Genomic DNA, 12,966 nt, shown 5'->3' on the forward strand with positions numbered 1-12,966 from the left:
GTTATCAAATGAGATCATCGTGTGATGATGCATTATGAGATAGCGGATGACTAGTGTTTACAGTAATCGTTGTCAACAACAATCCTATCCTTGGCACGAGTCTACTGATTACCGGCAGGTGAAGTTGACTTCAGGTCAAATTGAAGGGTTTTATCTCATGCGTAAAACACAGACGTATATACTTTCCATCGGCAGGACCAGTCATGGTCAACAGCGCAGCCACTGCACACATAAGACGCCACCGAATATGGCCCGCTCTAATGCCTCTCCCACTTCACCCTGTTGACCATTCATGCATCATGTCCGGAGTAACAGGCCCCCCTGAAAAAGTGATTTCGTGGTAGCGTGCGTCAACTCGTGGAGGAAAGCGATCATGATGTCGGATTGTACAATCAGAAACTGATCGGAGGGGTAGTTGACAGACTTGGTTTTCTGAAGAGTGGTGAACTACATGCGCATAAGCACAAACCAGACGCACCTCTTGGTCAATGTAAGCTGCTACCAACTCACGAGAAAAATACATATCATTCTTGCTCTCCTTAACACCCTTGCGTACGAAGCCCCTCTTTGTTGCATGATGGGAATTTTCCTCGGGCGTTTGGGCGTCCATTAAGACAATTGCTGGTGGTGAATCTATATTAAAGTCAATATAGGGTGCCATGGCTCCCGGGACGAGGGCGGGGTGTGTGAATCTCTCCAGGCCTGCCCCCTCCCCCCCGCATCTGTTGTGGTCGGACTCTGGATCATCGGTGACTTCGTTGGCCTTGTCTCCCAAGAAAAGCGAACGGTCCCAAAAAGTGAATGGTTTCTGTTGTCAATAGGCAAAGACTGTTCGTAGGATACTTCTAGTTTCGATTTCCGAGCTTTTAGGGCACTGTTGGTCTTAGAACGAGCGGACATGATGTTTAAAACGTTGAGAGATAATGAAGGAACAGAACTGTTTTGCCCTTGTGGGTGCCAGGCCAAGACATGCACCTATTAATAGTTTCGGTATTCAACTTTCTAGGATCTAAGCAGAAGAACGGAGGATATCGCGGGAATGAGATAGAACATCCATGGTATCATGCCCCTGGCTGCATCGCTCGCCCTGAGCTGAGGAAGAGGCTCGTTCGCAATTGGAGCATTGTCGTACAGGAACAACTACAGATCTGCATTAGATTCAAAATTAAAAAAGGAAACGAGAGGATATTCTTGCCTTGTTAATCCCAGCTTCGCTATTCATCATGTCCTCATTCGAGTGTGACACACCCTCGACCCAATCGACGGTTGCACTTGACGGTATGGAACCCTCCAAGCCCTCCAGCATTGCAACAAAATTTCTGCCCCTCTCTAAATGGGTGCTCCCTTGCGTCTGAGACCGGAGATTCGCTCAGTATGGTGCTGCATAAGTACAAGAAAAAGTTTCTGACCAATGCTTCACATCGCGTGTCTCCGGGACCGTTATCCTTCTAAAGGCAAAGTGAGCGGAAATTCGAATCATTATGGAAGAGATACTCTTACCAAACCCCAGGCGTAGTGTACGCTCCTGTTGTTATATCTCGATACCACACCATGTCTGTTGACATCCCCGGAAGAGTACGCAGGGAAGCGACCTGACAGCCCATACTTGTAGTCGTCCACACCGTCACACGTCGCATTGGGGAGCGGCCGATCCTCTGTTAACCAGCATAACGACCCGGGATTGGCTATTCTGCCTGAACAAGCCAATTCATGTGCAGAGAAAAAAGGAAACTCACCGATCCAGAAATGAAGTCGATCATCGTTCTCGGTCGATCTCCGTAAAGCAGCATAGCGCTGGGTCATTTGCGCGCCTGCAGAATGACCCGCGACGACGACGGTCTAGGACAACTATCAGCATCACAGAATCTGGGGATGCTCTGTTACTTACTTTCAGATTCGGGTATACACGAGTGTTCATGTAGTAATCCACCAAGCCGTCAAGGACCGCAAAACTACTGAGATATGGCTGAGAGACACTCTCATGCCCACTAACCCATGTCGTCGTGCCCCAAATCATCTGGCCACTTTGGGCCGCGCCTGCGTTCATATCGGATTGCGTGAAAAAGCACGGTCCCATGATGGATATGTTATCGCGTCCAACAACGGCCCCAGACTTTGTTGCGTTCGACAGAGCGTTGTTCATGACGTTCCAATCTTATTTACAGGGATAAGGGATAATCATTCCAGTGCTTAGGAGTAACGAAATTAGCCTACAGAACCAACAATCCCGGTTCTAAGAGATCAGCACTAACAAGTGACACAATCAGGAAAGAAAACTCACTCGTCCAGGTAAAACTATCACTGCCCTAGTTATGTTTCCATTATCAACGGCGCTGGTTTGATATACGGGCTACGATCCTCTGATCAGTTAACATTTACGGGGCTACAAAGGCATGTAACCTACTAAGCTTCCGCCCCCCACGTTCCAATTAGGATATGCAGTAGCATCGATGACTTGCGGTAATGTTTGCCAACCATTGTCGGGATCCCCACCGACGGTTGGGTTAGGATTACCCTGGGATAAAACAAAAGTGAGAGACGCTAGTAAGTAGAAAGAGCGAAACAACATGACGGAAACTGTCAGATTGACTCACCACTCGTAAAATATATCAGTTCATCGTGTCAGTCATTGATATGGATGCATGGTGTCGGTCGGTTCCGATGTGAGGCGAAGAGCCTAAAGTCCCCAGACCCCTTCAACACTTAAATAACTCTTGCCCTTTCGGCCAAACAAAATATCGAATAGCGCCATAACAATACAAAAGAACAGGAAAACCTACTTAAAAATAGACATATCAGCTCATGAAAGACAGAAGTACACGACATCATACCGGAAGTCATTACCACAAAGTGTGAATACGACGGGACGGCGTTGATCGGAGATAGCGACTTGAGTATAGATTTCCACCAAATAGACATGTACGTATCACTAGAGACTATCCGACGCGTTATCCATTATACAAGAAATACATAATGCGATATCGAACATGGCCAGACTCCAGTACCGATTATGTGCAGACTGGGAAGTCGTGCGCATTACGTCGCCTCCTGTAACCAACGGAATTACTTGCTATTGCAAACAGAAGAGCTTGAATGATAGAACGGAACGTAAACGATTAACAGGACGACGTCATATAGCAATGGTGGTTTCGAAGGAAGCAACCAGCCTTCGACCCATGGACCACCTTGAGCTCAAAATGAGAAAAGGGAAAACCAAGCACTCGTATAAGGCCCGATAAAGACACACATATAGAGGTACAATTTCGTCGATACTCGTCATCAACTAGATCCAATCATAATAACCGACAAACGCGTTGAAGTTATACGAAGAGGGAGTCATATTGAAAAAGAAGCCATCTGGTCTGAAATCCGCGATACCATATCCGTCCCTCGACACCGCGACTTCGACTTGACAAGTCTCGCGAAGCGGCAGACTGATCTTCCATGTCCCGCTAGAGATGTGCCAAGAGAGATTAGAGGGACCGCAGATCAGTGAAACCATGGCAGACTGCTTCAGAAATACGACTGCCTAGAGAACATCCTGTCTAGAGAGATTGTTCATTCCATAATCATTTACTTGTCAGTTTCGAAAGATTACAAGTTGCCATAGAGCAGGTTTCCCCACGCTGTCCCCCCGAATATCTGCCGCTGCAGGGTAAAGACGACTCCACAGGTAGATGCCGTCGTTATCGAAGTCTGAATAAGATCCGGTTTTGAAAGCGTTGGCATACCAAGACCCGAGTTTCAGCCAGGCTTAAAGGTTTATCAATACCATAGTTACCGAGTTAGCCACTGAAGAATCACCTTGATGATCGAAACCAGCAGTCCATGTCTCCGACAAAGATAGGTCCAAGATAATGCGATTCTCCATAGTCGTTCCAAGACAGTAGTTGCACCAGGTTTACTTCAGCTTTGTTCTTAACAAGTTGTTCCCAGCGTGCAGCAAATAACCAATCATCGAGGTTGAAGATCCAGTTCTTGTTGTACGTGTCACGCCCATAATGCTGGAAGAAGCATTAGACAAAGATAATCAGCCATTCAAATGGTCACCTACAGTGAAAAACCAAGGAGAACATGCCGCCATATACGTCTTCCCTAGTTGCTGTCAGATTCGAAGTTGGTATCGTTGCCGTCCTTTGGCCAGCCGGAGTCCCACTTTGAAGCATCATCAGGAGAGAAAGTAGGAGCCGCGACCATGGTACTCGGAGAGGTATTGACGTATTATGCTGGCATCTTGAGTGGAATTGCAAGGAAAGGAGGACATATCAAAGGAGAAGAATAGCTTGAAAGGTTTCGCCATGTCGCTACAAGCACCGAAGGCTTGGGCTACTTTAGCTGGTTGCCAAGAGCCGTTACCGATATTCAGCGCAAAGGCGTCAATTCCGTTCTCATGGGCGAGTTTTATACCTGACATACATTGACTATTAGGGGAGAAAAAGGACGAATGAGAGAGGTCGTACCATTTTTCCAATCATCAGGAGTGTATGACATGAACGTGAAGAAGGAAAGGTAGCCAGGTACATGGCGGAAGAAGGTAGAGGTATATTTGGTTGTGTATCCGGCTGCGTTATGTCCATCCGGTCACGAGATTTCTCTTTAGGGCAAGTCATCTCGCGCCATTCCCTCCTCTTCTTCCTCGCTTGTAGCTTGAAACTATTTGAGAAGTTTTGGAGCCATCCGTGGAGTGACCTTTCATGGAACGAACTCCCTTGTAAGTCATTCTAACTTATTATGCCTAAGCTTCGGGTCATCAATATTTTACCACAGCTAGCATTGTGAACTCTCGTCTACGAGGACAGACCTTTTGTTTCGTCTGAGTCCAAGGGCATCGAAGAATCGTGCTCCATTAGGGCCTAGAGCCGGTAGCCTCGATGCAATAGATTGGCTCATTAAAGGAGTTTCTCTATGGCTCGTTGATTCCCTTTATTCATGGCTCAAGGTTGATACTAAACGTTCCCCCAGTCTTTTAAGACACCCCGGTGGTCGACAGAGCTTCCAAGGCTCGTCTCTACACCCACCATCTTTTTCTGAAATGTTCACTGGCAGGCTGCGACAGTGGGATTCGAAAACCCTCCACCGTCAATAATAGTACGCTATTTGCAAGTCGTATATTCAAAATCTCAACTGATGACAATTATGTAATAGCTGATATTAAATGCATCAGAAACGAAATTTCGCAGCAGATTCTGAAAGCGGAACAAGAAGTTGTGATCATGTGATCGTTGCTTTAAAACTTGCCCATAAGGGACGCGACCAATGCTATCAGACCTCCACCCACCACCACCGCTCAAACAGTTTGGCAACATCTGGGATACGACCAAATCTTCTCACAGAGCAGCATCTCACCGAAACTAGCCCATGCGACCACCGAGACGTTGACACCATGCTCATCAATTTCCCCGCCAATGCCACTGGATTAGCCCGCCTTCCCACCGAACTCCTGCTCGAAATCATCTCTCACTTCCCGTCGCCGCCTTTGAAGGCCTCTATGTTCTACTGTCTGATCGTCGGCGGTAAGGAGCTGACTGAAAGATCTGCAGCGCTCGTTTCCTTGTCCCAGACGTGCAAGACTTACAGACAAATATTTTTGCCATTGCTCTGGGAGAAACTTGAGGCATTCCAGTGTACCGACCCGAAAGTCGAAGTACGCCCTGATCTCCCTGAGTGGCAGAAGAAGGTTACCGGCGACATTATCAGACAGCTAGAAACTGTCACGATCAGGGATCCGGCGCTCGCTGATCATGTCCAGTGCGTCCTTCATCACATTTATGTGATTCTTGACACTAAGAGAAAAGGTAGATCTGTCTCATTCACACTGACGGAATATTCGCAAGATTTATATCCTCGGATTGCCCAATGTCTGCCCCTGCTTCCTCGCCTGACCACTGTACAGATCTTTGGACTCGAATTCAAGGGATCCACTGACGCTCTTCGAGGAGCCTTCGAAAACGTTGTCGTACCTTCGGTTACGACACTTGCTATCCCGAACGGCGGACATGTCGTCTTCCCGAGCTTCCCAAACGTGTTAAATATCGTGTGCAATTTCTTCTATGAATCGTCGCGGGAAGACTTCCTGAAGAAAGTCATCGAGCATTATCCGAATGCGCATCGCGTCCACCTTTGTGGCTTGCTACTCAGCCCATTGCTTGAAAGTGAGAGAACGAACTACCCTCTCCCCATCAGTGCTGAACTTCGAAAACCGTGTAGTGATGATCCATCGATTCCCATACCTTCGTGAAATTGGCCCTATCGCGCTCTATACTGGAATAAACGAGGTAAGGATTCGTCTTATTTACTATTGCACCATCTTCTCTCATGTGCTCTATGTAACTAGCTTCCCCTCCGGCTGCTTGGGCGTCTGCGAAATCTCCGTCTTGTCAAGCTGACCTTGGTCCCCCGAGATTATGGCTACAATGACCGCTGGGACGTATGGAGCGTGAGTCCATGTGTCATGACCGTCCTTGACACACTCCGTCAAATCCCTGCGGGAGCGAAAGAGGTCAAGAAACTCATTATCAATAGTACGTTCACAGATCAGACTGAGGTGTACGTTGGAAGAGGGACGGAAAGACTGGTATCTCTGCAATCGGTCTAGGACGATTAGCTGCATTGTAATTATACATTCTTGCTGAATGATAAACAGATATACCTTACTTCCCAGGCCAAGAGCGGCTCTCTTCTTCAAAATAAGTCCTATAGTCTCTCTGGTCGAATGCCGGCAACCTCTAAGCTTGAGGTAAATCTAAACGATCCCCATGAGAAATGGAAGTCAAGCTAACTTGTAGGCCGTCACGATTCATAGGGTTTGACGCAATTTGTGCGGCCTCAATTTGTGTTACCCCTTTAGAATCCCCAGTAATGTTGTCAATCTTTGCACCATTCTGTTGCTTTCTGTATTTTTCATTCTTTGCCATGGAGGTCAAAAATTCCTCAGAAGCATCAGTGTCGCAAGTCAACTTTCGGACCGTTCATGCCGAAGGACGACTTTCATGCGATCACGACTCTGCCATGGAAGGGTAAGCAGTAAGGACCGTCGTGACGTTCAGCTACTTCGCTCTCCACGCTTCTACAATGATATGATATGCTACCCAGGCTTGATGCCGACTCAGCTGATCCTACTGCTTGCTTCACATGACGCAGCCTTCCTTCTTCAGCTTACAACGGACCACAGCCAACTCCATCATTCTGTTTTCCACCTCGAGTGCCAAAATCGATTCGTCAAAAGGCAAGCACGCGCGCGCGCGCCAGCTCCCCTCCCCTCCCCCAACCTTCAAGCAAGTTCGAGTAGACGGACAATAAATAGACCTTTTTCTCCCCAAGTGCTCTACGCCCGCTTCGAGTTGCGCGCCGAGCCTCAGGATAACTAACTTGGAACTTTTCATCTGGGGCGCATATCCTGACAGGTCATCATCTTACGGATGAGCTTGTGAGAATCAGTAACTAGCTAGTGGTCCATCCTGATGCTGCTACGGAATCTGGAGAGGTTTCCGCCAGGACCAGGAAATGTATCAGTTGACAAAGCCAATTACTTTTTACTCATAGTCGGTAAGCATGGCTGCATCACAGTTTGCTGGCGATCTTGACACCACCGACTTTTCGGTTAAATACCATCCATTCAGGGTGTGTCTCATCATCTCATATCTATCATTGTACCGACAATCATCACTCAGCGCAGGAACCTTATCATCGTTGACTCTGTCGATCTGCACTAGCCGGGTTCCCTTGTAGAAAACTACTACGTCCCTCAGAGCTTAGTCTCCTGTGACTCCTGAATTATCTACTTATTCTTATATGGTCAGACTTGGAAACGCGAATCCGTGGGTCTCGTTTCCTAAGGCATATGGGCATGTTATACTTATATGTTTAATTTTTATTCTCCCACCACTTTCATTCCTTTGGCAAAGCATACTCCTCTACGACAGCCTCATCCTTCTGTTCATTTGATATCGACTCCTCTTGCTTCTTCTCTCGTCTAATACGCCGACGCAATCCAGCAGCAGACTCGATTCCCAAAACCTTCACCCGTCCCTATTCCCACAACCCATGAGCCCGAGCCCGAGTCACAACGAGACTAAGAACGACATACCTCTTTCCACTTCATGTACACCAGCGAGGCTATCACCGCAATCCAATAAAACACATACGAGAGGATCGTCCCCACTGTCCAAACGTTAGGTGACGATCCGCACGGAAAGAAGCTAGACACATACAAGAACCATTGTTGGACCACCCTAAGATAGCATTGAAGACCATCCACCCTTGGCCGTTCGTGTAATCATTCGGATTACAGCAGTCGAGATGCCACACGTTGCCTTGCACACGATACGAGCCAGGCCCGCTACCTCCGGCATCATCCACATCTTTCCCAAGGAGGTGATTGTACGCGTTCTCTTCGAACGAACCAACTGCACGTGAGAAAAGGCCTGCACCGATCAGGAGGACAAAGTTGGTCATCACGATGAGGAAGGTGGTCAGAGCTGGAAGGGAGCTTTCGATGAACAGAAAGTGTGGACAGGGAAATGAGACGTACTCGTTCGACTTGCGAATTGGTAGATGAGGAACCCACAAATGAAGCCGCAGACCAGCCCAACGATGGCAGCGATGGGGATGGACGTCGCCGGTTGACCAAGGGAGACTCCTCCGACAAAGATTACAGCTTCCATACCTGATCTACTGTGAGCTCCAGTCATTTGGCACGTCAGTTATGACCGACCTTCGCGCAAAACCGTGATCAGAGGCAAAATGAAAAGCACCCATTTTCCCGTCGTGCCACTTCCTTGCTCTCCTGTGGATCCGTGGATCAGAATGTGTTCCATACAAAGTCAAATGGACATACTGGAACCGTCAAATGCTTTTTGGAGCTTGATCCGCCACTTGGCTTTCGCTGAGTGGGAAATATGAGGAACATGACAGGTTCGTTGACATTCGGTTTACCTCTATCCATCTTGAGCATCGTTAACCCCATCACGAATATCATCAGGGACGCGATGAGTTCAAAGATGCCTGGAGATGCATATCAGTACCTGAGAGCGGGTAGTAACAGCATAAGCGCGCACCTTCCCATAGCTTCTCAGCTTTGCTCCATAGATTAGATGCCTTGGTGAACCACACAGCGATGAACCTGGACAAAGTAGTTGTTATTCATTGCCCATAATCATTTAATCGGACAAAAACGTACGCTGCACCGATGGCAACCGCGATGAAAAGCCCAATTGCAGCACCAAGGAAGATCTAAGTCGATTGTCAGTCACTGATTTCCTAGATATCGACGACATACCTGGACTCGCAACTTGCGGATGAGTCTACGACGCTTAACCGCGCTATCCGAATCATTTCCCGAGGTGTTCTCCTCAGAATTCGCCTCTTCCTGAACGATAGGTCGCTGGTCATCGTGAACTATTTGTTCGGCGATACCTAAAAGCACCGATATGATGATGGCGGCCTCGAGGGTTTCCCGGAAGACGATGAAGAAGATGGGTACGGAAAAGAGGTTCTTGGTCATGGTTGTGGTAAAGCAAGCGACCTTGCTGAATTACTCCCGGACGGAATGGTTTTATATGGTTTTATGCGTGTTTGATGGACAAATAATAATAACACAAAGAGGGGACAGATGCCAAGAAAAAAACTCGGTTCAAGTCTTGGCAAGCCCCTCTGGGTTAGGTGGGCTGCTTGAAGTTACGTCTCAATGATGACTGGCGTTTCATCTTTTGTTGCTATCGATAGAGAGAGATATGTTGAAAGCGTTCGCGTCTCGTCGGATAATTCACGCATCTGACCAGGATCACTGGAACAGAAGGAACGTTGCTAGCCTGTTTCGGTCCGTCCCCGCTGCCGGCGAGAACGCTGAGCACGTACCAGATGCTGATATGTGTAGACGAGTAACATAGCAGCATATATGCGCGTCCCGAGTTCACTGAGTGATCTGTGCTCTAAAAAGGTCCGTGGGAGCACCACATGTTGCGCAGCTTCCTCCATCATCTCTCTACCACCAGACACGCCCTAGAACGTCTGCATGCACGTCCAAGCCCAACATAATTCTCCGGGTGCAGGAGCAAGGCTGGAGATAGTGATAGCCAGAAGGAAAGTGCAGACCCTGACCAGGAACAGAGATCTTGGACTCTAACCACCACAACCCTTTTCATCCCGACGGTCTATGTGGACCTTGGATGCATTGTTTTCTTGGTTTTATTGCTGCTTTTCTGGCGAACCCGGTGCTCGCTGGTGTCCATGAAGTATGGTGGAATGTTACCTATGTCCATGGAGCCAATCCCGACGGGCGTTATCCTCGTCGTGTGGTTGGAGTGAATGGAACTTGGCCGTATGTATACGTCTCAATCACTCACAGCTTTCTCTGAGAGTTTCTAGGCCGCCGCCGATAGACGTCGAGCCGACTGACTCGCTCATTTTGCATGCCACTAACTCTCTGGACCGAGCTACGACTCTTCACCATCATGGGATGCTCTTCAACTCAATGCCGTGGATGGATGGGGCTTATGGGCTTTCGGAATGGTGAGTGATGTCGTTCAGGCATTGGGAATGCGCCATTGAGGCATATATGCGCACATTGCGCCATTTTTGCGCAGAGTCTCTTGGTGTAGGCGGCAAGGCCCAGCATGCCTCGTTTTTTTCTCTTTCTGTATTGATTAAGATATTGTAGTGGTATCCCGCCTGGTGGACAATTCGACTATGTAGTGCCTATCAATGCTTCTGGACAATCTGGCACATTTTGGGTACATGGCCACGCAAATGCACGTACTGCCTTAGATGCATGGCTACGCTCTAACCATAGTATCCTAGGGTCAATATGTTGACGGTTTACGCGCCCCGGCAGTGATCCAACCACATCAACATGTCTATGCTTATGATGAAGAGTACACCGTCATTCTGAGCGACTGGTATCATAAAGAACACTCTGTTCTTATGAAACAGTTCCTCACAAGTCGAAATCCCGATGGCGTCGAACCTGTACCGGGTACGCGAATTACTCTCCACTGAATATTATCTAACTTGCCGCATAGATTCAGCGTTAATTTATTTTGCCCAAAAATCGTCCTATATTCGGGATGCGTCTGGTTCAGTTGCCTTCAATAAAGACGCAGCCCTACCATTCAAACCCGGCAAGACATATCGCCTCCGGATACTCAACACATCGGCTTTTGCCATGTTCATGTTTTGGATAGACGGGCATGACATGCGGTTGATAGAAGTGGATGGTATTGATATTGAGGAGTCTCCCATCGATATTATCAGTGTTAGTTCTGGACAGCGGTATTCGGTGCTGATTACTGCTCGAAATGATACCGACTCGAATTGGGCCGTTCATGCCAACATGGATACGGTGATGTTCGACGAGATACCCGATAGACTGAAACCCAGTACGCTTTCCTCTCATGCATACTTGATATCAGGTATATTGATACTATCACAGACGTCACGGGCTCCATCAGCTACTCCCCTTTGTCACCTCTAGTCGATTTGGGGACTATCGACGCGTACACGAGTATCAACGATATCGTACTCGTCCCTTTGAAGCCAGTCGCCGCTCCAGACGCTGCCAGGAGCATTGAACTTGAAGTAGGCTTTGATGCCATGACTGACGGAACAAATCGCGGCATGTTCAACCAGATAACATACAACCCACCTCTCGTCCCAGCATTATTTAGCGAGCTCAGCCTAGGATCCAACGCATCATCTGAGAGTGCTTATGGTCCGCTCAGTTTTTTGCTGGAACATATGGAGGTCATAGACCTCATCATAAAGAACAGCGACGGTAATACACATCCTTTGTAAGTTTCATGTGAAGAAAACGTACAGTACCAACTAAGAATAGTCTTTCCCTAGCCATATGCATGGACACGTTCCAATGATTGTCGGACGCGCAGAAGACTACACCTCTTCGGATCCCATTCTGAACCCACCTATTGCTCAAGGTCAACTCAACCCCATGCGCCGTGATACTGTCGATGTTCCTGCAGGTGCTTCCATAACTCTGCGGATCGTCGCTGATAATCCAGGCGCGTGGATTATGCACTGCCATATTGAGTGGCACCTCGAGGCTGGGCTAGCCATTCAGCTTATTGAAGCACCTTTGGTCGCACAGGAACGTGGAATGGTCATACCGCAGGTCATGCATGATCACTGTCAGGCGCTGGGCAGGCCGTCAAGAGGCAATGCTGCTGGGCATAATTCCACCACAGACTTGAGTGGGTGGCCCTTGGGCCCGTATCCGACCAAGGAGGCAAGGAGACGTTTACGTATAGGTGCTTTAGCTGGGTATGTCTGCTTTTATTTATATTTTGGGGGAAGAAGTTCTGATTTCTATGCAACTAGTCTTGTAGCTGCAGCTGTTCTCAGTCTCGGGACGTCAGTTTGGCGTAGGCGAGCTTGGAAGAAAAAGGCCCTAGGTGCCTATGAAGAGTTGCCTACTTTTGATTCGGAAGATCGTAGGTTCGATTCGGAAGAGAAGGTGAGGCGAAGACGCCGTTCTTTGCCTGCGAGTTGATTTATGTTTATTTTGATTTAAAAGCAGACTCTTTCGCGCCAGACCGAAGGGTGTAATGACAGATAGAGGAATGTATGTACTTCTAGTGCACTTGTCAAGTCACCGTAGCCATTAGGCTAGAATGAGAAGTACAACGGACTGCCCCTATCGTGAAAGCTCTCACTAAATGGGCGCAGGAGGAGTTTACCTTATGTTAGCCGAACAAGCCAACGCACCAATATTGAACCGGTGAACGAGCCTTACCTGTACATGCAAAAGTCGCGCTGATGCTCGACGATTCTACATTACCCACTTAGCTACAATTATGGAACAGTAGTAGAACTTACTAGAATACCTGTAGAGGTATATAAGTTCTGTAGTCGTACCACTAATAACGAGTTCTTCATCCCTTCATTCCTCTACTGCTGCTAATACCTTATCCACCTTTGAGCCTGTCTCATGGTGGATGTCCAGATTTACTTCAA

General features: G+C 47.9%; 7 protein-coding genes across 7 annotated transcripts; 2 read left to right on the forward strand and 5 right to left on the reverse strand.

The window, feature by feature from the left end:
• Positions 1-190: 190 nt before the first annotated feature.
• On the reverse strand, positions 191-900 carry BT62DRAFT_1080131 (uncharacterized protein; the record flags this gene model as incomplete). The annotated part of the gene is made up of 3 exons (XM_043179554.1): positions 191-432; positions 479-808; positions 844-900. 3 exons carry the CDS (start codon positions 898-900, stop codon positions 298-300), a joined length of 522 nt encoding a protein of 173 aa, XP_043034900.1. The 3' UTR covers positions 191-297.
• Positions 880-2,578, reverse strand: BT62DRAFT_955924 (uncharacterized protein). The gene is made up of 9 exons (XM_043188356.1): positions 2,405-2,578; positions 2,282-2,350; positions 2,215-2,233; positions 1,889-2,154; positions 1,737-1,839; positions 1,501-1,685; positions 1,410-1,448; positions 1,196-1,351; positions 880-1,140 (listed from the first exon to the last, which is right to left on the reverse strand). The coding sequence occupies exons 1-9, from the start codon at positions 2,567-2,569 to the stop codon at positions 1,003-1,005; spliced, it is 1,140 nt and encodes a 379-aa protein (XP_043034901.1). The 5' UTR covers positions 2,570-2,578; the 3' UTR covers positions 880-1,002.
• A 642-nt stretch (positions 2,579-3,220) lies between these two features.
• BT62DRAFT_937170 (uncharacterized protein) lies at positions 3,221-3,915 on the reverse strand. Its single transcript, XM_043187260.1, has 2 exons — positions 3,805-3,915; positions 3,221-3,753 (listed from the first exon to the last, which is right to left on the reverse strand). The coding sequence occupies exon 2, from the start codon at positions 3,500-3,502 to the stop codon at positions 3,284-3,286; it is 219 nt and encodes a 72-aa protein (XP_043034902.1). The 5' UTR covers positions 3,503-3,753; positions 3,805-3,915; the 3' UTR covers positions 3,221-3,283.
• On the reverse strand, positions 3,595-4,191 carry BT62DRAFT_486574 (uncharacterized protein). Its single transcript, XM_043181136.1, has 3 exons — positions 4,055-4,191; positions 3,805-4,004; positions 3,595-3,753 (listed from the first exon to the last, which is right to left on the reverse strand). The coding sequence occupies exons 1-3, from the start codon at positions 4,082-4,084 to the stop codon at positions 3,687-3,689; spliced, it is 297 nt and encodes a 98-aa protein (XP_043034903.1). The 5' UTR covers positions 4,085-4,191; the 3' UTR covers positions 3,595-3,686.
• A 767-nt stretch (positions 4,192-4,958) lies between these two features.
• BT62DRAFT_486599 (uncharacterized protein) lies at positions 4,959-6,661 on the forward strand. The gene is made up of 5 exons (XM_043181137.1): positions 4,959-5,088; positions 5,146-5,748; positions 5,800-6,152; positions 6,208-6,275; positions 6,335-6,661. The coding sequence occupies exons 2-5, from the start codon at positions 5,156-5,158 to the stop codon at positions 6,593-6,595; spliced, it is 1,275 nt and encodes a 424-aa protein (XP_043034904.1). The 5' UTR covers positions 4,959-5,088; positions 5,146-5,155; the 3' UTR covers positions 6,596-6,661.
• A 1,226-nt stretch (positions 6,662-7,887) lies between these two features.
• On the reverse strand, positions 7,888-9,502 carry BT62DRAFT_908229 (iron permease FTR1; the record flags this gene model as incomplete). Its single annotated transcript, XM_043183699.1, has 10 exons — positions 7,888-8,028; positions 8,087-8,160; positions 8,211-8,477; positions 8,531-8,665; positions 8,714-8,785; positions 8,837-8,884; positions 8,935-9,003; positions 9,057-9,121; positions 9,179-9,231; positions 9,278-9,502. 10 exons carry the CDS (start codon positions 9,500-9,502, stop codon positions 7,888-7,890), a joined length of 1,149 nt encoding a protein of 382 aa, XP_043034905.1.
• A 441-nt stretch (positions 9,503-9,943) lies between these two features.
• Positions 9,944-12,642, forward strand: BT62DRAFT_486731 (Fet3 protein). The gene is made up of 8 exons (XM_043181138.1): positions 9,944-10,318; positions 10,366-10,509; positions 10,658-10,748; positions 10,798-10,972; positions 11,019-11,375; positions 11,429-11,786; positions 11,842-12,273; positions 12,331-12,642. Exons 1-8 carry the CDS (start codon positions 10,167-10,169, stop codon positions 12,500-12,502), a joined length of 1,881 nt encoding a protein of 626 aa, XP_043034906.1. The 5' UTR covers positions 9,944-10,166; the 3' UTR covers positions 12,503-12,642.
• Positions 12,643-12,966: the final 324 nt, after the last annotated feature.

The sequence above is a fragment of the Guyanagaster necrorhizus genome, assembly GCF_019112545.1.
Source record: "Guyanagaster necrorhizus MCA 3950 unplaced genomic scaffold BT62scaffold_38, whole genome shotgun sequence".
Classification (NCBI taxonomy): domain Eukaryota; kingdom Fungi; phylum Basidiomycota; class Agaricomycetes; order Agaricales; family Physalacriaceae; genus Guyanagaster; species Guyanagaster necrorhizus.

Coding starts and splice junctions, on each gene's coding strand:
- BT62DRAFT_955924 (XM_043188356.1), bottom strand. CDS start 2,569: ATGTTGTTTCGCTCTTTCTACTTACTAGCGTCTCTCACTTTTGTTTTA. Junction 2,351..2,404: donor ACGTGGGGGGCGGAAGCTTA/GTAGGTTACATG, acceptor AGAGGATCGTAG/CCCGTATATCAAACCAGCGC. Junction 1,141..1,195: donor GCGAAGCTGGGATTAACAAG/GCAAGAATATCC, acceptor GCAGATCTGTAG/TTGTTCCTGTACGACAATGC.
- BT62DRAFT_937170 (XM_043187260.1), bottom strand. CDS start 3,502: ATGGTTTCACTGATCTGCGGTCCCTCTAATCTCTCTTGGCACATCTCT.
- BT62DRAFT_486574 (XM_043181136.1), bottom strand. CDS start 4,084: ATGGCGGCATGTTCTCCTTGGTTTTTCACT. Junction 4,005..4,054: donor GTTCTCCTTGGTTTTTCACT/GTAGGTGACCAT, acceptor TGCTTCTTCCAG/CATTATGGGCGTGACACGTA. Junction 3,754..3,804: donor TGCTGGTTTCGATCATCAAG/GTGATTCTTCAG, acceptor TAAACCTTTAAG/CCTGGCTGAAACTCGGGTCT.
- BT62DRAFT_486599 (XM_043181137.1), top strand. CDS start 5,156: ATGCATCAGAAACGAAATTTCGCAGCAGATTCTGAAAGCGGAACAAGA. Junction 5,749..5,799: donor GCGCTCGCTGATCATGTCCA/GTGCGTCCTTCA, acceptor GAGAAAAGGTAG/ATCTGTCTCATTCACACTGA. Junction 6,153..6,207: donor ACTCAGCCCATTGCTTGAAA/GTGAGAGAACGA, acceptor AAAACCGTGTAG/TGATGATCCATCGATTCCCA.
- BT62DRAFT_486731 (XM_043181138.1), top strand. CDS start 10,167: ATGCATTGTTTTCTTGGTTTTATTGCTGCTTTTCTGGCGAACCCGGTG. Junction 10,319..10,365: donor GGAGTGAATGGAACTTGGCC/GTATGTATACGT, acceptor GAGAGTTTCTAG/GCCGCCGCCGATAGACGTCG. Junction 10,510..10,657: donor GCTTATGGGCTTTCGGAATG/GTGAGTGATGTC, acceptor AAGATATTGTAG/TGGTATCCCGCCTGGTGGAC.